The sequence below is a fragment of the Cardiocondyla obscurior genome, linkage group LG05 (assembly GCF_019399895.1).
Source record: "Cardiocondyla obscurior isolate alpha-2009 linkage group LG05, Cobs3.1, whole genome shotgun sequence".
Lineage (NCBI taxonomy): Eukaryota > Metazoa > Arthropoda > Insecta > Hymenoptera > Formicidae > Cardiocondyla > Cardiocondyla obscurior.
The window spans coordinates 4,475,588-4,502,130 of record NC_091868.1 but is presented as its reverse complement, the minus strand read 5'-3'; the positions used below and the strand labels follow the sequence as shown (position 1 = coordinate 4,502,130).

General features: G+C 38.1%; 2 protein-coding genes across 2 annotated transcripts; both read right to left on the bottom strand.

The window, feature by feature from the left end:
• Positions 1-19,978: 19,978 nt before the first annotated feature.
• Positions 19,979-20,737, bottom strand: LOC139102794 (ATP-dependent DNA helicase pif1-like). Its single transcript, XM_070656935.1, has one exon. It carries the CDS (start codon positions 20,735-20,737, stop codon positions 19,979-19,981), a length of 759 nt encoding a protein of 252 aa, XP_070513036.1.
• Positions 20,738-21,820: 1,083 nt separating this feature from the next.
• LOC139102793 (golgin subfamily A member 6-like protein 22) lies at positions 21,821-25,956 on the bottom strand. Its single transcript, XM_070656934.1, has 6 exons — positions 25,473-25,956; positions 24,960-25,279; positions 24,645-24,883; positions 24,109-24,599; positions 22,778-23,106; positions 21,821-22,276 (listed from the first exon to the last, which is right to left on the bottom strand). The coding sequence occupies exons 1-6, from the start codon at positions 25,954-25,956 to the stop codon at positions 21,821-21,823; spliced, it is 2,319 nt and encodes a 772-aa protein (XP_070513035.1).
• Positions 25,957-26,543: the final 587 nt, after the last annotated feature.

Below are 26,543 nucleotides of genomic sequence, written 5' to 3'. Positions count from 1 at the left end.
CAAAGACTTAGAATTATATCTATTGTATAAAATTGAAAGATAATTTATATTTTATTGAAGATACAAACTTGGGTTTACGTTATTTTGATTAAAAGATATGTGATTTAATTATGACTCGTTTAATACATTTAAAACCAGTGTGTCGATTGGTTTATTCTATACTTATTCGTACATCAACCGTTATTGAGAAAAAAATTAATTTGTCTAGCGCAAGAACGACAAGAAAGCCACGCGTGAGTGAGCGCGACAAGCGAGTAGCTAAAAATGGTGCCGTCGCTTGTCGCGCTTATTCACGCGTAGCTTCCTTGTCGCTCTTGCGCTAGACAAATTAATTTTTTTCTCAATAACGGTTGAGAATTTTACAAAATGGTATAAGATTTTTCTATTCGTCTTGACAAGCTCTACCTACTCCTGCAATTACGATACTTTACTATGGAAAACCCTGTATAATATATGTTCTTAATTTTTGAATTGATGACTGTTTTAACAGAACCTAAAACATCCTCAAATTTAGAATTTACAAAAATAAATATAAATCAACAAATACTATATATTAAATACTTACATAAACTGCAAACAGTTAATGTGAGTTAATTAATGTTCCAAATGCATTTAATTTAATTTATCTTTTGGTCTTCTTTTTTATTTCATAGCCCCTGTTTCTATTTCAGTGATAACACGACGAAGCGTAATTAACTGTCAATTTCTTAATTATAACTGTTTAATTTTATATATATGTAAATTTGTGGAGCAATGATGCACAACGCTGCATGGTTACTTCTGAGATCATGTGTAGGTTGCGTCCTTTGCGTCACACACAACGCGCGACTCACACAAACGCTATAGTATTCAATTCTCCCGCAAAGAGCGCTATTGTTCCTTTTAGCCAAATTTCGCTTTAGTTCAGCGAAAAGTTGTCCCACTTTTTCGGTGAAGCGCATATGGAGTTTAGTCTCCTTATACTACTCCGTGACACAAGTGTCAGAATTTTATGAATTTTTGATTTACTTAACCTTTCTTGTTAAAAAAAACTTGATGTTTTGATTATTACGATTATTACCTTACTTATCTTTATTCTCTTTACAAATAAATTCTTATATTAGAATAACCTAATACGTTATATTTAAAGAAGAAATGCAATTTTGCAAGTACTTATCTTATAAAACTAATACGCGATCACTAACTTCACATGTCAAAAAAACATTTTGTGGGACAACAATGATGATGACGACGTTTCTTAATTTTATTTTACTCTTTAAATAAAACTTTGCATCACGATATCGCCGTTTGTAGTGTTACGTCCGGAGGCCTCCACTATATTCATATTTCCTTTTTTTTTTTGGCTTCTTTTCATTTAAATATTTTTCTTTTCTTTCGTCTAAATTAATCACTCTGATGTATCGGCGTATCATTATCGTTACCTAGCACCGGTGATTGTCGCGCGGTCGATACATCGTGATGTACCGATTATTATACCGATCGGCCGCCCGACGCATCACCCGGTGCTCACGCCCGTGCTCATGCTCTCGATCACGCCCGCGTACACGTGAACATCACGTACTTAAGACACTACCTAGTTATAATTTTGCAATTAAAAGAGCAGCGATAAATTGGGCACCATACAGCAGAGCCAAACGCGAAGAGATTTAAAGAGAAACTTAAAACATCTACTAAATAATTCAATTTAACTATAAAACGAACGAGAGAAAGGAAAAATAGGCTGTACGCCTTTTTAATAAACAAACATTAATAAACCAAAAAGGCATTATACCCAGACACTCTAAAGAAGCAATTGCGAAAACTCAAAACCCAAAAACAACGAAGATTTAACGATTAAATGAGAAAATTAAAATTAGATATGCGTGCAATGCGGAAGTAAAACTAGGTATGAAAAAACAAGACTCTCATTTAATGGTTAAACAAAATAGTTAGGCGCGAGCGACCCACACCAGCGAAATCACGACCATATAAAAGGGATAAAGACATTATCGAAGTTGCAAAATCAAATGTTTAAATTATCGAAAAATCGAAATCCCTCGCAAAGGAATTTCACGGGGCAAAGGGAGAATCCTTGCTCCCCTCGCCCTCGGAGCCTAACATCCATCCGTATAAAAGCCGCGAATTTTCGGACCTAGTATCGCATTATCATCTCGACGATTTCCGACGGCGAAGACCTCCAGGAAGCGCAGAATTGTACGAAGCAAAGGAATTAAAGGCAGTCAGAAGTACAAAACTCTCACGTCGCTTGGATTTGAACCTTAAGGGCTGAAAGCGCGCTTCTCCAAAGCGATCGCGCCTCACTATCCCTTCCTCCAGAGCCACGGCGCGCTGCCCCGAGTAGCGATCGCCGCCTCGCCTCCTTCACTCCGAGCCACGGCGCGCTGCCCCGAGTAGCGATCGCCGCCTCACCTCCTTCACCCTGAGCCACGGCGCGCTGCCCCGAGTAGCGATCGCCGCCTCGCCTCCTTCACTCCGAGCCACGGCGCGCTGCCCCGAGTAGCGATCGCCGCCTCACCTCCTTCACCCTGAGCCACGGCGCGCTGCCCCGAGTAGCGATCGCCGCCTCGCTTCCCTCACCCTGAGCCACGGCGCGCTGCCCCGAGTAGCGATCGCCGCCTCGCTTCCTTCACCCTGAGCCACGGCGCGCTGCCTCGAGTAGCGATCGCCGCCTCGCCTCCCCTGAGCCACGGCGCGCTGCCCCGAGTAGCGATCGCCGCCTCGCTTCCTTCACCTGAGCCACGGCGCGCTGCCCTGAGTAGCGATCGCCGCCTCACCTCCTTCACCCCGAGCCACGGCGCGTTGCCCCAGGTAGCGATCGCCGCCTCGCTTCCTCAAATTCCGAAATTTAACACGCTGTTCCGAACAACTGCTATCGCTCCTAATCAAACCCGTTGATCCTTTGTTGCGCGCTGAGCCTCTTAAGAATAGCGTAGCAATCGAATTTAACCAATTTCCAATTTTGTAGATGAATCCCGAATTTGTCGCAAACCATTACGCCCGGTGGACTCCTTACAGGCTTACAACCCCCGCTCCGCCTCTTTTTAAACAAACTGTAAGCCATAAAACGAGGGGAAATTCTTGGGAATGGGTTTACGAGCTACCTCTCGAGACACGTACAAAAATTAGAAGGCAGATTAATGACGTATTAAACAATTAACAAAAAAATAAAAGCTTCACTTTATTTTAGACAAATAAACGGAGACACAGAGGCCGGAGGTCTTGCCGCGCTGGGCGAAGAGAAAAGGCGCGGCAATTGATCCGCAATTTTAAAACGCCGGGAACATTCAATCCAGCAGTCTTCCCGATAGGACCCACACCTGCTCCCGTGGGATATAAAACACCACCGCGGGACACAGTTTTCACGCCGCCAGCGGTCCCTCCTCCGCGACCCCCTACCGCGCAACCGACCAAAACGCTTCCGCCGCGACCCGCCTCATCATCGTTGCCACGAATCATTAAAGTCGAAGATTTTAAACCGCGTGTAAAAATTGTCAACCCCGCGCCCGTTTTACCTATACCGCAAGCGCCTAAAACAGGGACACCTGTAGGAACGGTTGTACAACGGAGTAGCCGGCAAATTAACCAAAAATGGGATTGGTTAATGAAAATATAAAATAAAACAGCAGAATTAATTTCTATACACACACTATCTTTTCTTTTTTTTTCCTTCTCATCACACATTCCTAGACCGCGAACGAAAACAATTTCGGACGTAACAGTAGATTATGTAGCGAAAAAATAAAAACACTTTTATAATATAATTTTACCTTAATCTACACAATGAACATATTTAGAAAGCGATCAATTTAGCCGTTGTTAAGAAATCCTATAACTACAAATTTTTCAAACGGCATTTTGCGTAAGAAAAGCTTAGTAGTACGCTGCGTCTATACTTGGCGCGAGGCACTACCAGTCCTCTGATTTACACGATAGATTTTTTATGTACTAATTAATAAATTCTAATTAATAGACCTCAAACTTTTCAATGAACTTATTTAGAACTTAATAGCTTCACCCATTATTGAGATCTGATAATTACAGTTGTCGTCAATCTTGTGACTTTGCGTAAATAATACGCGGTGTTCCTGCCGTAAACACACTTAGCAAAAGATGTGACCGCGTTGCTTGATAAGGACAACGTATCTTAATTGAACATTTCATATTTTAAACTTTTTATCGTCATATTTCTATATTTTTGTTGTTAAAATTGACCCTCATATTCTCGATGGGCCTACTTAGAATTCGAGCGCTTTAACAGTTATTGAAAATTAATGATCTCAGTCAACGCAAATTCAGTGACTCACGTTAAGATACAAGGTCGATCTTGCTGCACGTACACTTGATTTAAGATGCTAACACTTCTCTTGATCCATTAATCTCAATATTGTTTTTGATACAACAACTCTGATAAAGATACACGGTCGATTTCGATGCGCGTATACTTAATGCAAGACAGTATTACGTCCCTTCATATTTTTTTATTAAATAAGAATTTAAATTACTTTTCTTAATGTATCTTTTTCATTCGTTTTATTATACATTTCATACTACTATTTTACTTATCATAGACATTAACATATTGGTTGTACTTTAAATACAACGTATGATTATAAGCAAATTATAACATCTATTAAAAAGGAGTATAATTATGGGATATTATAATGTACGTTCATAGCAAAGTACAGAGCAAGTAAAAATTAAATATTAACATTAGATATACGATAAAAAGGTCTATATAACATGTTTCCATATATATTACTCCCTATAATTTTAAAAACTATTAATTATCTTCTTCTTAATCTTCGAACAAAAAAGAATAATATGATATTGCTTTATGCCCTCAAATATTACTTAGAACTCTGTTTTTACTGTTTAAACATTCGAATGTGATTGAATTTTGCACAGAAAATGAAATATAACGTTCTTTAATAAAAAAGTTTATTTTTAAAACAATGGCATTATTCTACATAAAAATTCACCATATACTTTATGTACTTCAAATTTGTGGAACATTTACGAGCACATGGCCTCCTAAATCGATAGCTGGAAAACGCGAGATTTTTTTGCGAGATCTTGGTTGGATTTTGGCAATTCTGAATGTTTCAGGATCAGTGCCACCATTAATTCTTGGTGCTTACTATGCTGGAAACGATGTTATTCGAATGATGAAGGCACTATCTGAATTGACGGCTTTGATGGAAGTATTATTTAACTTAATCTTGTGTAGAATAAAACGATCACAATTGCAGGTTTGATTTTATATTTCAAATATTAAGATTATAATAAAATCATAATTCTTTTTACATTAATTTTAAAATAACTTATTATTTTATATTAAGTGTACAATGTCGCTTCCACCGTTTTCCAATAGACAGCTGTAGAAATAAGGGTAATTATGCAGAAAAGGGTTATCCTCTTCGATTTCAATGACCTTGACATATATTGTTGAGGTCACTTTTTTGACCCTGAACACTTTTTAAAGGTCGGTCACTTTTTGTTAAAAGGTTTTTAACTAAGATAATTTTAAAAATATAGGCACGGCGGTTGAGATTGATTTTTCTTGTGTTTGACACGCGTCTTGATTAAGTAATTTTTCCAATTCTGCATCTTCGAAAATCTTTTGTATGGCGTTTACAATTATTTATTTCGGTTACTACTTATCTCTACAGCCATTTCTTGGAAAACGGCGAAAGCAAGATTGTACTATTACCTTAATGTACCTAATGTAATATACCTAATATTTTAAATAAATAAAAATAATTACCTTAAGTAATCAATTTAATTGAAATTATTAACAATTTTAAATATTTATTTAAATGTACTAATAATATTTAATTATTTGTACAGAATCTTATAACAAAGTTAAACTACTTTCTTCAACATTCAGAATCATATGAGAGGCGTATCATCGAAAAATACATAAATCGTTATTCTAATTTCTCTATTTTTGTTGGAACATCTTACATCCTAGCAGCAATTGCTTTCTCCTGTGGTCCTTTGTTTATGTCAATAGACCTACCAATGGAAGCATGTTATCCTTTTTCTATTAAGAATATCTATATTAAAATTTGTCTTTATTTATTGCAAGTATTCGCTATCTTGCAAACAGGATTTTGTATTACGGTAGATTTTATGATAGCCATGTTCTTTTGGTATTCTGCAGCAAGACTAGATATGTTAGGACAGGAATTGCAACACGTAACACACAAAAATCAGTTAAAAATATGTATTCAAAAACATCAAGAAATTATAAGGTATTTAAATTTTAATAATAAAGTTGTAATACTTAAAATAATTATATATTTCTACAAAATTACTCCTTTTCAAAAAAATACAAAAAAGCGTCAAACATATGCGCGCGAGAAACGTTTCAAAAAATTGTTTTTTTACCACAGTAACGATATTGTTACGCCGAAAACGGGGTTAGCGAACGTCTCCGCGTTTATGCTACACACTCACACTTCTCTTACTCTCGTACTCGTGGCACTTGAGCTCCGCGAAAGAAAAAAAACGTGATAAAAAGAACAGAACAATTTAATAAAAATAACTACAGAAAGGGGTTACGTCTACACCAATTAAAGTCACGGGCAGAACTGTCAAAAACATAAACTTTAAACATCTTCGTTCCCCTTGCAATGAGGAACTGAGATCCTCGAGCGAGCCGGCAGCTTCACGCCGCTTTGTATACCGGGCGTAACAATATGAAAAATCTGCGTCAATACAAGGTTTCTTTGGGTCAATACAAGAAAGAAATAAAAAAACTAAAAAAAATATATAAGTATATTTTAACACAAGTAAATATTTAAACTTTTGTTTCCGGTGGAAAGCTAGAATGTTGCATGAGTGTGATGGTCGAGATTGGAAAGGGTTTTGATGGAAAGGAAGAGCTGGAAAAGGGTGGAGAAAAGGTAAAAAAAAAGGAAAGGGAAGAGAGAAAAGGGTAATTAGGAGGAAGATAAAAAAAAGGAGAAGGGGAATTAAAGGTTGTAGGTTGGTGAAGTTAGAAGCGAGTTGGTGACAAATTAAAATTGAAGCATACAGTATAAAGAATATAACAAAGAAAAAAAGTAGAAAGAATAAAGGCTAGAGAAGAAGAGTAGCACCGCGTGGTGAGAAAGATGAAAAGTAGATACATAGAAAAAGTTGATAAGAAGGTAAAGAAGAAAGTGAGTAAGCTCGGTAATGAATAAGGTGAAAGAAAATGAGTGAGAACAAAGAAGAAAAATGGTCAGAGGTAGAGGAAAAGAGTAAAGAGATGTAATGTATGTGAGTATGATTCTCACAAAGGATCTCACTCATGAGTCAGAACTGTGTCAGCAGTGCTCTAGTTACGGTTTATTCTCTGAATCATTGTAATGAGACTATCGCATATGCATGCCATCTTGAACAAAAAAGTCAGTTAATATCATACCATCGAATATGTATTAATTGTATTAATGCTACACCTGTTTGTATTATACTATGCTTTTGGCTAAAATTGCCGAAGCGCCTTTGCTATGACGCAGGTTAATTTGGGTTAGCTTTGAAATTCTTAATATTTACGAAAATAAACACGAAAAATCGTTTTATGGTTTTTCCATGGTTTCCACCATAAAAATCGATTGCCGCCAACTTTGACTATTAGATTCGTAATCAGCGCATTAAGATACATATGTACACAGAGTTGCAACTAAATCGGTAGTCCGACTCTTTCGGAACTATATCTCCTCGTGCATCGGCCGCGGTGCATTAAGATGGTGGCAGCGGTGAGATCCGCCCTCCGGAAAGCTCAACGCCGCCTACTCTTCCGGGAACGAAAGGACGATTTTTGCATCAAAAGAAACAAAAAGGAATGGGTAATTAATGATACAATATAATTACCTTAAACAGTTTAGAACAACTGAAAATACCGAGCCAGCAAAAAGCTCGACACCCAACACCCGGAATAACGAAGCAGTCAAGCAGATCAGCCGAGTCACAGAGAGAGCAACAAAGAAAGCAACAGGGCAGCTAAGCAGAGCAACAGAGAAAGCAACGGAACAGCCAAACAGCGCGAGTATGACAAAGAGCATCTCTGTGATGCTACAAGAAGAACTTCCATGCAGCAAGTAACACCACAGTGAAACATGCGACTCATAGCGTTAATGTTAGTTCAAATAAAATTAATTTGTAACCGATCGGTCAATATCGGATAGTAAATTACACGAGCTGCGCAGCGCCGCCAACAGCTCGTTGTTACACAGTGGTGCAGGACAAGCCCTGCAACCAGTCGCTATACGACCATTGCGAGTTGCTGTACACGCGTTGAACAATATCAGAAATAAGATCTGACGCACATTAGACGCGGAATACGATACCGACAACTCGACGGAGAGCGAGAAATCGGTACGCGTAACTAGAGCACGTGAGGTTGAATTTGGCGAAGTGAACGGCGAATTATTAGACCGCGGAGACAAAAACCTAGGCCGAAAGCAAAACTAACTTGTAACGATGCCCCCGGAATGAGCATCGTTCCCGGTGAAGAACGGACGAGACGACCATCCTCTCGGCCAGGCAAGGGAGCGCGGGGGGCTCCCGAAGAAACCGATCATCGAAATACGTAATTATAACGAGTACCGCGGAACGCGCCAAGTCCCGCGGAACGAGCGTATCCGAGCGGCCCCGAACTCATCCGAGCGAGCGCAACGCGCACGGTACCGCGGAATACCGCGGCCGGCGCCACGAACAAGGATACCCCCGGATGTCGCCTTGTGCGAGATAAAAGGCCGAACTCGGGGAAGTCGCGCACCGTTCTCGTGCCGTTCGCCTCGCAGCGAACATCCGAACCGAACCGACTCCTGGAGCAAGCAAACCAACGGGGTGGAGCGAACTCCGTCTCGGTCAGGAACTCCTGACGCTTGCACCGCAGAGGAATCTTCCTGCCGAAAGCGACTTAGACTGATACGACCGGCTCGTGGGGTGAAGCGCACTTCGCCTCCTTCGAGCGATCTCGATCCCGGATCGACAGTCAGCTTGCCTAGGCGAAAAATATCCATTCGCACCGTTGCACAAAACCGGGGTGGAGAGATCTCCGCCTCGGCCGAGTACTCTCGGCTACTGCAACACCGAAAAGGTGCTCCATCCTCCCCGCTGTCCGAATACCGCGTTCGCGCCGCGATCTAAGCGTTAAGTCGATCACCGCGTCTCGCGCCGCGTGCATAGATCAGGCCCCGCCCAGGCCCGCGACTCGGGGAAATACTCGCGCCGCTAACCCCGCGCTCCGATTAGGGCGTTATCTAGGCGGCTGCCGAAAACCTGTAACGGCCCGCCCGTCGTAGATCCGCGTATCGATTACCACCGTACCGATCAAGCGCATACTCGCGCCAATTACCGCGTCATCGTGAATCTATTGTTAAATTCGTGTTCGTCCGGCGACGTCTCAATCACGCGTTCGTCACAATTGGCTTACATGTACTTCTACTCTATTAATTGAATAAAGCATCAATTAATTGTTACATAAAAACCACGTCTCGTGCATTCTCGGACCTCTCAATTCAACTCGCGAATCCTGTCCGCCCGGCGAGCACGTCCGGGCACTCTCGCTTGCAAGATATTCGCGGCCAGGAATTACGGTCGTTTCAAACTATTAGAGAAAATTCCAAGCGATATAAGCGGGATATCAGAGAAAAAAAATTTTCCCTGACGACCTACAATAGTAGCATATTTGACCCCGCAGACATTTTAGTAAACAATCAAAACACCACGCGAGAAAAAATGACGACAGGACTGACACTACTAGACGAAACGGCGAGAGGCATAACAGAAGTAGACGTACATAACGAAATAGAACAGATGTGGAACAAACTTGCGATAACACGGAGCAGACCTCGAAATAAAAAAAAATTTTTGAAACTATTACTAGAAATAATGCGCAAAATAAACTCTCAAATGAGTCACATCAAAAACCGACAAGACACAAATCACGCAACGCAAGCAAATTCTTCACCCGTTCGCATAAACAGATGGTCTATCAGGGATATTAGAATTTAACCGACAGAAAACACGACATAACTTACTTTAAAAGAAGCGCGTGGAATGATTCCTTCTGTAGACGAAACGAGTCATGCGTACGTAAAGTAATTTTTGGCAGCATGCGAATATGCCGCTAAACACACCGCGCCCGCGGACGAAGGATACTTTTTAGAAGCAGTTCTATGTACGAAATTTAAAGGCGCCGCATTACTTGATTTCGACGCTAAGAACATCAAATCTTTCGGATAATTTATTAAGGAATTTGAAAACGCTTATCTGCGAAAAAAGGGAACATCACGACTGCAAGTGGAATTTAGCACGATGAAACAACGATACGGCAAAAGTGCGATTACTTACGAATACCGGGTACAAAAATTAGTAATGAAGCTATACAAGTCGATGATCGATAAAAAAACCATTTAGAGCAAACAAAAACTCGCGATTCTGCGGATCATACAGAAGTAAACTTTACATTACTTTCAAATGAGGCTATCAAAAGATATACAAATAATGGTACGATCGCAACACTTTGATACTCTAAAGAATGCTATCAATGGCGCGATAACAGACAAAAAAAATGCGATTAGCGAAACCGAGGGATTATATGACAAACTACGGACAAGTGACAACAACGCACGACCAAGAGCACCAAACTTCAATTGAACAAAAATGAGGAAAAACAGGCCATTTAGCACGCGATTGACGAAACAATAGATTCACAAGTAGTTATAATCTACCACGAGCCGAAATGCGCGCAAGAGTAAATCATACAGAGAAATACTGCACGCACAGTTCGCGCAGCAAGAGAGTATCAGATTGCGAATATAGCATCAAAAGAAAATACAAGCGGTCTAAAATTGATTATATTACTGTAATGAAGTGATCGCAAATCATCTCGTTCCGGCGAACAACAGCCGGCCCGCCGAACCGACCATCGTCTGGTGGACACAGGGGCGCGGTGCGCCCCAACTTTTTTTATATGCATCAGAAACTAACGCGCGACTAAGTCTTCACAGACTTAGACGAACAACACCGCCCGTACCGCGCGCGTAATAATACCGAGCGAATCCGCGATGAGCGCTGTGAGGTCAATCCTCGGTAACCCGGACACTTCGGGCCACGAGAACTACAATATAAAAAGGCAGGATCCGGAGCGATCCGGGCCAATCCTCTGAACTACCAAGCACTGTACCGGGTCTCCGCTTGGTAATCATCTTCTGGACGAAAACCTAGAGAGCCGCTTCAAGCACAGGAGTCGAGTGTTCTCGGCCTCTGTCAAGAATTCTTGGCCGCGACTCGCCTCCTTTCCGTTGTTCTCGGGACCGACCGCCACTACGAGAGCCAGGGGATGAAGCGTGCTTCGCCTCCGCCGAGTGTTCTCGGCCTATCAGTGGCCCAAACCCCAGAGCCGCTTCCGATTGCTTGACCGGTCTCCTCGGGCACGAGGCAATCTCGGAGTGGAGCATACTCCGCTTCGGCCAAACGTTCTCGGCGATTGCCTCCCGCGCTCTCGATTCCTAAAAATGCGTTCCTAACAGGGACCCTACGTTACATCCCGCATTGAATCCACGTGACGAATACACCACGCGAATAAACATCCGAGCGCTTACCGTCGCCGCACGTGCGGCACGCGAGTTGTCGCACACGGGAGCAGCGGCTCTGACGCGATTCTGTAAATAGACCTTTGTAAATAATAGCTATAGAAATAAATGTACATAACCGAATAACACGCGTAATATTTCACTCTTCCCACGGACACCCCGGTCGGACCTCGCGTACGCGCCGACCCGCAGATTGCCGCGGCGGGTCGCAAGACCGTGTCCGACCGCACGAAAAAAGGGGTGTTACATCACCAATAGAACAAGCAGAAAAAAAGTATATTTATTACTAGATTCAGAAGGCACGATCACACTGATAATGATTGGAAACTTAAAGAAAGAGACACCAATAATCGAAAACAAACTATCATTAATACAGGTTTTACCGAACATAAGATAGAGACTATAGGAAAAAGTCAAGACCAACGTTTGGATCAAAAACAAAAAAATAAATTATATAATGCATTGTTGTAACCCGACAGCGCACGCTGGTCATTGACCACCGCGTGCGCCACGTTTTTTATACAACTCAGCAGATTGCCAAACTGTTAGAATCCGCTGAGTCTAAGAAGCCGTCTTGTCAGCCTTCCGTCATCGCGCGCTATCAGCAGAAGGCAGTAAAGTACGCGGCCACTTCCTTCTGCTATTTCGCTGACAAGACCGAAAATAATATATAATGCACGAGCTCCGAAGCTCGTGCAAGTCAGTCTGAGAGTACGAGGTAGCGACTCGTAACTCCACGTCGATATACAAAGGAGAATAAACGCACTTAACGATTGCAACAAATATCTACATTTATTAAAAACCATCTACACCGAACGTGTATATTCGGAGGACGGACCCCGTGCACCGCTCCGGTGCAACAGCATGTCGTTACAAATAATTTTCCCATACAACACTAAAGAATTCTCGGAGTAGATTGGCTGACTAGACATAAGGATACATATTTACTTATACGGTAAAGAACAATTGATTATTAACGAAATAAAATTTTCGTTATAATCATACGAAAAATATATGCTTCCTCCAAGAAGCGAAACGATCCTACGCGCGATAGTAAATAAAAATCAAGTAAGAGTAATGAACGCAGAAAAAATGAAACTCGGGATATTTATCGAACACTCTTCGCCGCTCACGCTCTCGTTCCTGTTCTTGCTCTGGCTCTTGCTCTCCTATCGCTCGCTTAGAAAGTCGTTCACACTCGCCACGCGCTAGTACGGAAAAAAGCGAGGACCACGCAAAATTTCGGCAGGAGACCCGACTTATCCCCACTCAAGGGTTTCGCGGCTCTTCCGTGCGCGATGTCGCCGCTAGTTTTCCACGGGTGCAGCTATCTTCGCAGAGCCCTATCACTAACTAATCGATCGGCGCGGATTTTGGACGGCTGCTCGCAGATCTTCCTCCCGGTCGATTCCTTCGTAGATGATTCCCCGCAACGTGGTTCATCCGTACGGTTTTTCCGTCCTTGGCTGCCTCCGGTGCCCTTCGGGATGGGTGACCTCCCATCCCGAGCACGTCTCTCGCGCTTTCGTCATCTCAGGGAGTTCGTCCTCCGGTGCCCTCGCTCGTTTCCTTGCTTGCCCGAATTTCAAGGTCCCCGCTTCAGTGGGAGATCTCCGCGAGACTCCGCAAAATACGACAGCAACAAAAGAAGTTGTGGCAATCAGATAAAAATTTTCATGTAAAAGCAGCTCCCGGAGACGCGTGTGACTCCTTGCCCCTTTAGTTATGGCGACCCGTCCGGCGCCGCTGCAACTTGTGACGGCCGCGGGGAGCTGCGATGAGGCAACGAAAGCCGCCACGTCACAATGCACACCGAAAGTAGAAGTAGAAGAGTTGAGAACCGTCAACTCCGCTAAGTCTTCACACTGCATAAAATGGTAGATGGCAAAACAGTACAAATACACCGTGAGAAATTGCTGAATCAGCTGAGAACAGACAATTTAAACCAAGAGAAAAGAATACTTACACAACTATCTCAACAATAATGTAATATCTTTTACTTAGAAGGAGACGCGTTATTATAAACATCGGCTGTGAAGCATCAAATAATCACACCACAGAATAGCTCGCCAATTAACAGCCGACCGTTTTAACCACTCAAAAAGCATAAAAAAGAAGTAAGCCCTCAAATCGAGTAAATGCTGAAACAAAAGATTCTTCAACTAAGTAACCTGAAGCGCGATACACGTGCAGTTTCACATAGCCGTCCGAAAAGAGAAGTAAATGCTACCGCACCGAATCAAGGCCAACAGACAAGGAACCGCCAAGAATACGACGAGAAATGTAGTAGCGACGATAACGACTCGTCGCGTTGGGTAACGCAATCGGTAAAAGAATTTCAGGTGTCACAAATGCTGACACCTGAAAAAGCACGCGGGCTAAAATTAATAACGTTGCCAGTTAATCCAGCAAAAAACGAACAAATAACTTTCCTGTTCGATTCACTATTACTATAATATATTACAATCACTATAGTAAAGATTGGCAGATTAAAGTGGGACACATCTCTCAACAAAAATTTGTTAACGCTAACAGGCGTGACAAGACACAAAGCTCTCACGTTAGGGCGAATTAAAGCAACATTTAATTTCGGAAGCACAGAGGTGACTCACAAAGTACATGTGGTAACGGATAATTTCTCCATAGATTATAAAGGAATTCTTGGGATCGATTTCCTAGAGAAACAAGGTGCGCTATGCGACTTAAAAAGAGGCACGCTCAAAATGAACAACGCCGTCTTTAAGTTGCTGTCATACGAGTGGATCGTTTTACCGCTTCGCAGTGAAACAATTTTCTGCGCCGTCACTAATTAAAATCACATCGGGATAGTAAGCGCCATGGAATGTAAGCTAGGAGTGCTTATAGGCAATTGCTTAATCAAATCAATAGAAAATATATGCCGAATTTGTGTATTAAATACTACGGAAAAAATTTAATACTCCGAGAGTTACCGTCCGACGATTGCAAAACGCTGACTCAGAGAAAGTGCTCGCGTTATACGGTACGCGAGCACCGGAGCACGTACAGACGCAACAAAAAGGATTGCAAAATCAACTTCGAACGCAGTATCTAAACAAGAAAGAAAGGAAAACGTTATATGAGATGTGAGACAACTTTTGCTATACATTTTATCTCGAAGGAGATACTTTATCATACACAACCGCCGTCGCGCACGAGATCTTCACCGATGACAAAGTAAAACCCATTAATAGCCGGTCGTACCGCCTGCTCAAGTGACACAAGGCAGAAGTAAGTGTAGCTGACGGTGTTCAAATGCATTCAAAATTTCCACGGTGTAGACTGGAATGGAATAATTGCCAACTCGAATGATTTCAGATTAGAACTTAATAGTTCGAAATTGAAGTCTTTTACACACAAGAGATTGGCGTGATCCAACGGTCCGGCGGTCCGTCGTGGATCAACGTGTAAAGGCCTAACGTGCCTTGTCTCTAAGTTCGCGGAAGATAACTTAATCGTTAATGAACAGTGTTTCCGCGGGTTGATTTTCTCTTTTTATACCTACTTGAGACAATGAACATGACGCATTCTTTTTTTACTACCTTGTCAGTTACTCGTTATATTTTTAAAATTGTTCTTTGTTTCGCGATAACATTAATAACAATTGTGACGTCTAACGACCGTTCAGGTAACCGCGCGTTTAATGTTCTTTAATGTGCGAATTGTTGTTACATTTGTTTTTTGTTATTTGTTTATCACAGTGGTCGCCTCGTATTCGGTTAATGTTCGATCAGCTTAAAATTAATTTGCTTAATTCGTATTGTTTCATCGATACCTCAGTCGTCTGTTTATCTTTCCGTTCGTTATGCCGATATTATTTACGTGCCTTGTTTTCTTCACACCTATAACTCGCTTAAATCGGTTTATTCTGGATCTAGACAAAACATCATTGTCCTTAACGAGTCGATTCCAGAAAACGAGGCACGGTTCCGCCGAAATGAGACCAGAGTTCGTTGAAATCCGCTCGAGAACACATCGTCGCTCCGACACTCTGTATTCTTTCGATTTCAAGTTCGCTCAATCTGTATCGGTTCCATTATTACCGCCAAGTTTTGTACGCGCTCTTATTCATTTGTAAATCTATTTTTCTTGTGGTGCAATCTCATAAACCGAAGGTTAATTTTTAATGTTAAATATAATTAACCGTTAGCTGTTTGGTTATATTTAAACGAACGGCTCATTTCAAGTTTAAAGTCATGACAAAGTGTAACTTTCGGTTAAAATTTATTTAATAATATCCAGAAAAAAAACTAATTTTTAGTAGTAGAGGTCAGAATATAAAACAAATTTATTAAACACAAAATTAATTAAGCAAATATTTATTAATTAATAATGTAAATATTAAATTATTTAATACATAAAAAATTAATCCAACTAAAGTAAAAAAAAATACAATTATTTGAATAAAAAAAAAATTTCAATAAATTAACATGACAGGACGCGAACGCACAATCTTTGAACTGTGAGTTTGAAGTGCTCACTGTACGACCAACCAAACACTGTTGAAAGACTGGTCGTAACATCTGTACATAACGCGCTCGGAAAACTTAAAACCTCGAATTCTCAAAAACTATTGCGTATTTACACCTAATCGTCGACGCGTAATCTTATAACTCCCAAAAAAAGACTCCCTTAAAATTATTCTCCCCAAAAATAGAATATAAAATGTGCACTTTAATAACAAATACTCTTTATAAAACTAATGAGATCAAATAAATGCGCCAAGAACCTGAAGAAAATAGAAAATTATATTTAAACAAAATCAAGATTCTCCACAAAAAAGATTCCCCCAAAACAGAACATAAATGTGTACTTCAATAATAACAAATACTCTTTATAAAACTAATGAGATCAAATAATTGCGCCAAGAACCTGAAGAAAATACAAAATTATATTTAAGTAAATCCAAGACTCCCCCTAAAAAAGACTTCTCCCAAAAAAAGGCTCTCTTACAATTATACTTGCCCAAAATAGAATATAAAATGTGTACTTTAATATAATATAATAATAAACACTTTTTATACAACTAATGAGATCAAATAAATGCGCCAAGAACCTGAAGAAAATAGAAAATTATATTTAAGCAAAACAAGATTCCCCCCAAAAAAGACCCCTAAAATAGAACATGAAATATGTACTTTAATATCAAATACTCTTTATAAAACTAATGAGTTCAAATAATTACGCCAAGAACTTAAAAGAGCTAAAATATTTTTAAACATTACAAACTTATGTGGAACCATACAAACGTAGACCTAGATTTGCCCCAATAATATAACGTGGTTAACATTACAAACTATATAGAACTGTACAAAAGTAAACTTAGGTTCGCCCCGATTTGATATAACATGGTATACAGGGTGTCCCAGACCAATATCACTTTTTTTTAATGGTAGGTAGAACTCGTCGAAATAAGACGAAAAGTCTTATATCATTTTTCAAAATTCGCAACCGTTAACGAGATATCAATTAAAATGTAAACGTGTGCGAGCGACAAGGAAGCGCAGACTGAGCGAGCGCGCGATAGACGGCGGCGAGTATCGCTTAAAGAGAATAGGCGGAACTAGCGCGTAGCGAGCGAGACAAAGAGACAACGCGCGTTGTCGCTTTATTTTGCTCGCGTGTCGTCGCATCGTCTTGCTCACGCGTTGTCTCCTTGTCTCGTTCGCTACGCGCTAGTTCCGCCCATTCTCTTTAAGCGGATACTCGCCGTCGTCTATCGCGCGCTCGCTCAGTCTGCGCTTCTTTGTCGCTCGCACACGTTTACATTTTAATTGATATCTCGTTAACGGTTGCAAATTTTGAAAAATGATATAAGACTTTTCGTCTTATTTGGACGAGTTTTACCTACCATTAAAAAAAAGTGACGTTGGTCTGGGACACCCTGTATAACATGGTAATGTAAAGAAAAAAAAAAACTTGGCGCTGCGAAACCAAATCTTTAAAATCTTAAATTATATTTTTGCTTTTTACGATGTGCTATGCATCAGATTTTTGTAACCACACCGGATGTATATTAAAAAGTATTTTTAAAATACATTCGACAGTCCACAGTCTGTAAAAGTGAGATGGCAAAAAATTTGTTGCATTGCTCATTTTCAATATTTTTGTTATATTATACATATTTGTTAAGTCATCAGCATTCTTGTTTTGTTTTCTTAGAATTATTTTTCTTTTCTTAATTTTTTTTATTTTTTTTTATTTAATATATTTTTTTTATCTTTTATTGTAATTTTAATTTTTTTTTTCGTTTTTTTTTTATTTTAAAGATTTGGTTCTGCGTTACGTGCACAAGCAGCGTGATCGAGCGTGTCATTACGCGAGATCTTTTATTCTGAGCTATTGAGATGTTTGGATCTCAACAACGGTCTAACCGATCACTTTCTAAACGTGTTCCTTTGTATATAACTTTGTACATAAAATACACGTTTTTTGTTCTATCTATTTTTGCTGTGCGATTAATACTTTTTAGAAAAATGTTTGATAAAGTTGATGCTATAACAAGTTCGGGGTGAACTTGTGTCACACTTGTACAGTTCAACATGTGTTTGTAATATTATAGAAAATAGAATGGGCCCCATCCAACGCCCAAACTCGTGAGATGCACCAAATTAATTCTTTTCGTCTTTCCGTTGTAGTATTTTAATTGGCGCCTCATTGATGCCTCATACGTTTTTATATAGATTTGCAATATTTAGTTTTGTTTATCACTACTCGAGTTTCTCGAGAAAAATCTTTGGCTTCGTTCAGCAGAAAAAATTGCTTTGCAACTATTATAAAAATATTAAAATTGATTGACGCATTTTTAATGAAAATTGTAAAGTTTATTTTAAATATTTTAAATTTAGATCGTATTAAAATTTTTTTAGAGAAGATTTTATTAAAAATATTATTCCAAGTTAAAAGTATGAAGACAAACATAGGTTCATGCTTGTACGGTTTCACATAAATTTGTAATATTAAATAGAATAGAATGGGCTTCATCCAATGCCCATTCTCGTGATCGAGACACACCAAATACCTTTTTTTTTTAAAAAGTAATTTTTGGAAAATGTCACTTATTTTGTAGTTATCAAGAATCACGTTAGTTTTTCGAGATTACGTGTACGTGTAATAAGATCATATCATTACGCGAGGCTTTTAATTCAGAGTTATTAAAATTTTCAAATTTCAACAACGGTTCAACAAATCATTTTCTATATATAATCCTTTAAAAACTTATAATTAGTCTTTTATCATGATTCGAGATTCTCGAGAAAAATCTTTGGCTACGTTCAGCAGAAAAATCTACTTTACAAGTTAGTAAACACCATATCAAATTTAATTCGTATTATTATTTTTTAACAAATTTTTTATAAATGTCTAAATTAAATATCAATCAGATTTTATTATATTTTTTTCATTAATGATTACTTCTTGATCCATATATGCAATTTGTTAAATATATTTATTTCTATCAATTTTTTGTAAAAAAAGTATATAAAGATCTTTAGCACCTTTGGGCTATTGTCTTTTTCTAATTTGCGTGTCATCAATTTCGATCCAACTATTAGATGATCCTTCTCTACAAATATTTGTATAATGTCCTTTATCAATACTTAAACCATTATAAAATATAGCATTTATAACTTTATATGACTGTCCAGCTACCAGTACTTTGGTCGTTGGAATAGAAGATATATTTAAATTACGTTTTGTTTTTATTACTTTATCTTCTTTTTGCAAAAATAATGCAAAATGAATAATAATTATAACTTTTGTTAATGTTAATTCATTTTTAAACAATATATTATTTTTTGTACAATTTTCACATGACCCAGTTTCTGACTGATTCCTATGTACAAATGTAACATCTAGTAACTCTTTCAAATTATAACTCTTTTTCTTCAAATTATTAATAGGTATTGAAATAAATTATTAGAACAAATTGTTTTTGTATATTGACAAATAACACACCGAGTGGAAAAAGTAACCTCATGCTCTACTGATTCTCTTATACACTTGTACCTTGTACACAAAATTGTTCGAAACTTTAATGCATCTAGTTTTTCGTTCATTGAAAACGATTCTCCTAAATCTTGTCAAACATCATATGTATTTAAATTACTCATTCCATATTCATATCGATGCATTAACATACATAAAATATTTGATTTATTAGAATTAAGCAATTGCTTTCTAATGGCATTTAAATGCAATAGACATTGTACAACAGTATTAGCGTAACATGAAACATTATCTGTATTTTGAAAACCACGTAAAACCCAAGTGGTATTTATTTGTAACATTTGATTTTGCTGACCATTCTCTTGAACGGCTTCGACTAGTTTCGACAATACCCATGGAATATCTTTCACTTTGGAATGACGTTATCTTTGAATAGAAATTATTTCTACGTCTGGTTTGTATTTATATCTTAGCCGATTATACTCGTTAATAGCTTTTTCGTCAGCTATCACTGCTGAAGGATCAAAGTTAATCAAATGCAATCCTTTCAAAGATGTTACTCGAGATAATGCTACATAAGTTTGACCGCAATTAAATATACAATTGCCTATATCAATAACAGCACTCTGTAAACTCGATCCTTGACTTTTATGAATAGTTAATCCATAACTCAAACACAGTGGAAATTGTTTTTTTACAACAAATGCTTTATCCACCACTTCAAATTTGACGTTCACTCTTTCAATCAAATATTCTAATCCTGAGGGTAAAAGTAATTTGATTTTTTCTACACAATCGGTAGATATATCTCGTACAATTAAAACTACTGTAACTATTGTACCGTTCACCAGACCCAAAGTAGCATCAATATTACGCCTTATCATAACTTTTGCTCCAATTTTAATTACAATTTCTTTTGAAAGTCCAGCAGTTTTAGAACTATTATCGTCATTATTCGATAATACTTTTAATACTTTTTTTTTTAAATATGAAGTACAGTCAATTGTATCTTCAGCAATTAGTAATATCTCTTTCGAATCAATGCGACTTAACATAGCTTTATTAAGAGTGTCACACATATGACGTGTAGGCAATAGACAAACAATATTCGATGAACAATTATTAATATAATCACATAATTCCTTTAATCTGGATTCCAAAGAATTACCTTTGAAAGACATTTTTTTATCTTTAAGTACGGCATAATCAGACTTTGTTAATGAACCAATACGAATTTTCGACAACAATAGCCTATAGTATCGTCTTCTTGCTTACGCATTTTAATAATTAATTCATCGTAATGAAATATAGTCCACAAATTAATAGCAGTTAATGAACCAACGCATTTGTTAAATTTGTCATTTGACAATTGCATAAAAATGTAATCTTCACGTACAGGGGGCAATTGAAGTAAATCGCCAAATATATAAAAGGTGTTTATTAATTCTTATGAGGTACACTTGGACTTTCGTTGTCCCTTACGTATTCTTTACATATTTTTTTCTTCATAAACTATATTACTAAACATAATACTTAAACATCTATTAACAAATTACAACGTAAAATTTCTACTGCCTTTTCCTTCCGTTCTCCCTTTTTCCATTCTCTTTACAATTTCCTCCTTTACCTTTACTTTCTCTTTCGCTCACCACCTTTAAACCATTATATCCTACGCTTTACAATATTGCCTTATTTCTAAATTTATTTTTTTTTTTTGTAATTTGTAATTTTATCTTTACATTCTTCTATCTTCTTATATTCATCAATACCTGTAAACCAAAAAAACTTAATTCTACGCTTTCTTATATCACTACCTTATAGTTACGCGCCGAGAAAGAGAGATCGCACTTACATCTTACCTTTAACCTATTCCGCCTTATATTATCTTAAATTCCTATCTTGGACCTCCGCTTCCGACGCTTTCATTTTTAAATTACTTCTCTTTCCTTTTCAATCCCTTTCACACTTTCATTCACTTCTATTTTTTTCCCTTGCCCTTTCCAAAGTTTCTAACCATTCAATCCCCCTTTCTTCCTCTCCCAAAAATTCTTCCACCATCTCTTCCCAGCTACTCTCATTTCCCCAATCTATACATTTTTTCCATATATGTTCGCACGTTTCTTCCTTTTCAGACATATTTTACATTTTTTTTTCTCCTCCTCCTCCCAATATTTGTTTCCCCTCATTTCCTCCCCCAATCTGAACTTTGCCATCCTTTGCCATTTTTCTTCCTTACATCCCAGCTTCAAATATCCTGGTATCCCTTACTCTTTCACCTTCTTATAATATTTATTAAAGCTTGACCCTCTTATTTTTTCCCATCTTTCCTCTTTTTGCCATTCTTTGTCTTTTTTTATCAAGTACTCCCCCTTTAATTCCCCTCTTTCTCTTAGATCTTTCACGTCTTTTCCAGACCACCCAAATTTTTCGAAAAATTCCTCTCTTTCTTTATCCCATTTTTCTTTGCTTCTCCCCTCCTTTACTCTTTCCTTCATTTCTTCCCAGCACCATTTAGCCAATTCTCCTCCTTTCCCTTCTTCTAGTCGTTTTTCATATTTCCATGCCCTCATCCCTGCTCTTCCTTTTAATTTATCTCTCTGTAGCTCTTCTCTCACCATATATCCCGGTACATATTTACTTACTCCCAGTACCCATCTCAAGTATTTTTCCTGTAATATCTCTACCTCTTCTCTTTCTTTCCATCCCCATATTTCCACGCCCTAATTAATAACCGACCATACCAGTTTATCAAATAGCCATATTCTTTTACTCCAATCTTTTCCGAATTTTCTTTTACCTATACTCCAGACCCGCCCCACAATTCTTGCCGCTCTTTTTACTCTGTCTTTTACATGCTCCTTCTGCTCTCTATTTCTCATGATTTTGTATTCCAAATACCTGAAACTTTTTACTTCCTTTATTTCTTCCCCTTTCCAAACCCATTTAACTTTTTTCCATCTCCCTCCACCCTTTCTACACTTCATTATCTTTGTTTTCATTCACTTCCAGTCCCTTCACCTTTACATATTCTTCCATATTTTTAATCATCCCTTTCATCCCCGCCTCATTTTCTGCTAGTAGTGCAATGTCATCCGCGTATGCCAGAGAGTAAACTCTCCTGTTTTTTATTCTTATACCCCCCCCATCCTCCTTTTTCTAATTCTTTGTCTATGTCCGCAAACTAGAGTGTAAACAAGCTAGGGCTAAGCAGACTGTCTTACTCCCTTTGTCGTCCAAAAACTTCTCTCTTCTTTATCCTTCACCTTAACTTTATTCACCGTTTCCTCTAAAATTTCTTCACACCTTCTAATCAATCCCTCCCTTACCTTTCTTTTCTTCATTGCTTCCACCAGTTTTCTCCTATCCACCGAGTCAAAGGCCGCTCTCATATCTATAAATGCTATTACCATTTTTCCTTTCTTTTCTTTTATCTTCTTGTTTAGCAAATAATTTAGCTCATATATCTGGTCTACTGTCCCCATGTCTCTTCTAAAACCGGCCTGACTTTGTGGTATTATTCCTTTTTCTTCTATATCCTTTCTTAATTTTTCTGCTAACACAGATGCATACACTTTGTACGCAGTCTGTGTCAACGTTATCCCTCTATACTTTTCTACTTTTTCACCTTTTCCTTTTTTTAACACCGGAACTACCACACCTTCTCTCCATTACTCCGGCATCCCCTCCCCCCTTTTGCACATTTCTCATAATTTCTCTTTTACTTCTCCCCCTCCCCATTTCCATATTTCATTTTCTAAACCATCACTTCCTGCTGCTTTTCCTTTTTTCAACCTTCTTATTACATTTTCAAATTCTTCTCTATTTATATCTTCCTCATTGTCTTCTATTCTCTCTCCTCCCATTTCTTCTCTTACTCTCCATTCCACTTTGCCTAACATTTCTCTAAAATATCCGTCCCATTCTTCAATTTTTATTTTTTTTTCTACTTCCTTCCTTTTTTTTCTCCCCTTGTTTACTACTTTCCACACTTCTCCTTCTGTTCTAATCTTTTCAATTTCTTTCTCCCATTTTACCTTTTCTTGCAATTTTTTCTCCTTGCATAGCCTCTTATATTCTCTTTTCACCTTTTTATAATTTTTCTTGTTCCCCTCCCCCTTTCTCCATTTTTGCATTTCTTTCTTTACTTTGCATTTTTTCCTTCTACAATCTTCGTCCCACCATCTTTCTTTTGGTTTTTCCCCCACCTCTTTTTTCGTTTCTTTTTTTACTAATTTCTTTGTTTTTCCAGTTCCTTACTAAAACTTTTCCAATTTTTCTCCATATTGTTTTCTCTTTCTCTTCTTTCTTCATATTTTTCCCTGAAAATTTTCCTCTCCTTCTCACTCCAGTCTAGTCTCGTATATTTTTTCTTTCCATATTTACAACTTCTCCTCTTTTCTCCCTCCCTTTTTATCGTCACTATTAACGGCAAGTGGTCTGAGTCCACTTCCTCCCCCACCTTCATTTCTATTATTTCTTTTTTTGATTCCACGTTTCTAATCACATAATTTATCACTGTTTTTCCTCTCCCCCTCCACATATGTCCACTCACTGTTTTCATCTCCCCTTGTACATCCATTGGTTATTTTCCATCCCGCTTCTTCCAGAACTTTACTGAATTTTTTTTCTTTTTTTGTAATTTTTTTATCCTTTGTTTTCCTTTTCCTTTCTTCCTTATCTTCTTCTCCTTTTTTGTCATCCCATAGTCCCCCCTCCTCTCCCGTTCTCACATTAAAGTCCCCCCCAATCAAATATTTTATTCCTTCCTCTTTTTCATCCATCCAATTTTTCATATTCTCTATCATATCTTCTAAATCCTCATTCACATATACCCCTGCTATTTTCCACCATACTCTTCCACATTTTATCTTTATTCCTATCATTCCTTTCTTATCATCGAAATCTATTTCTTTTTCTCCTTCTATCTCCTCCTTCCATCCCATCAACATTCCTTCCATTGCCCTCCCTTTCTTATTTTTCTTTTCTGCTCCCTCATTTATCCATTTGTAACCCTTTGGCAATCTGTTTCTTATTCCCTTCCATCTTTTTTCTTTAAACCATGTTTCACACATATAAATCACGTCTCACTTCTCCATGTTCTTCCAGAAATCTTCATCCTTGTTTTCTATTCTTGCCACATTCCAAAAAACTATTCTCATATTTCTATTTTCCGTCTTCGCCTTTTTCCTTCCTATCTCCTTCTTCTCCTCTTCTTTTTTTTTCCCTTTATCTTTCACTTTTCCATTTTTTTTCTTATCCTTTTCTTTTCTTCCTTCCCCAACTTTTATCCTCTTTTTTTTCAACTTGTTTTCTTCTTTTCTTCCAACCTTTTTAAAAACTTGCATTTATTCTGTCCACTATTACACGCTTAATTTTATTTCCTTTTTTTTCGAACGCCTTTACTCCATCCCATTTTCTCAATTCTTCCTTCAAGTCGTCCCATAGCCACATTTCCTTTTTTACCCATATCTTTTTGTATTCTATCTTTACCTGTTTCCTTTCTCTTTTCAGTCTATCCGCTTCTCTCTTAATAAGCCATTCCACTTTCCTTTCATACTCCGTCAGATTGTCTCTTATCCATTCCGTCCTGTCCTTCAGTAATCCCTTATCTCTTAATATTTCCAGTTTTTCTTTAAAATTTTCCATCTTTACCCACACCTTTCCATAACCTCCTTTGTTCACTCCTCCTATTTTATTTACGTCTTCTATTTTTGTTTTCACACCTATTGTTTCAAATATTTCTCCCACTTGTTCCTTCAGCGCCTTTTTGTCTTCACTTTTTATCTTTATTCCTCTTATTATTAAATTTTTTTTTTTTATTCTTTCTTTTCCCTTTCTTTTTCCAATTTCTAACATTCTCGTTCTTTCTTCCAAACTTAAAACCTTTCCCTATCTCTGCTGGTATTTCCACTTTACCTCCTTCGTATTTTTTTTCCCCTATTCTTTTTTCCATCCCATCAATTCTTTTCTCTAATTCTATCTTTCCTCTTTTCCATATTGTCTTTAATTCTTCTATTTTCTTCCTGATCTGCACCTTAATTTCTTTTACCTCCTCCATTTGAGCTTGGATCCTTGCGAATCCACTTCTCATCTCCTTTATAACCTCTTCAAAACCTTCCTTACTTATTCCTCTTTCTCCACTCTCTTCTGTTGTTTTCACCGGCGACCTATATACTTTTACGCTTTTTCTAAATCCTTCCAATCCTTCTACTTCATCTTTCTCCTCTTGCCTTTCCTTCATTTTTTTACCTTGTTTCCATGCTTCCTCTATTGGTAAGCTATTGGATCTTTCTCTCATCAGCATTTCCACTTTTGCCGGCCTTCCTATTTTCTTCTTCGTATTTTCCTCTCCTTTTTCCTCTTTTCCCATCTCAACATTTTCCTTCCTTTGTTCACTCATTTTCCAAAATTGTTCTGACCCTTTTTTCTTTGTCTTTGTTACCTTTTACTTCCCTTTTCACCCCCTCACCTATCTCCTTTCCTTTGTCTTACCCTCGGTTGTTTCCCTGTCACTACCAACCTAACCTCCAAACAACTCAGCCTTATACTTTCCTAGTTTTCTCCCTTTATTCTCACCTCCGCCCTTTCCCTTCACTTACCCTTCTTAAAAACCGTTCCCTCTATCCCCTCAAAACCACCCTTTACTTCTGAAAGCTATTTTACTCCCCAAAAACCTTTTTTCTGCACTCACGCTCTCATGCACACAACCACTCGCTCTGCAATCGGAAACGAAAGTCGTAAATCGCCAAATAAAATAATGTGTTTTTTACCGAACCAACCATCTTCAACGTCATTTGTATCAAATATTTCAGTTAATCGAAGATGTATATACATTAAAGTCAAATTGGATATCATTGACACTTCATCAATTATAAAGAGAACAACATTTTTGAGTTCTGTTCGTAAAACTTTTAACACATGAGTAGACAATGGTTTGTACTTTGAAGTCTGACCACGTTCAACAGGTAATTGAAGTAATCTATGAAC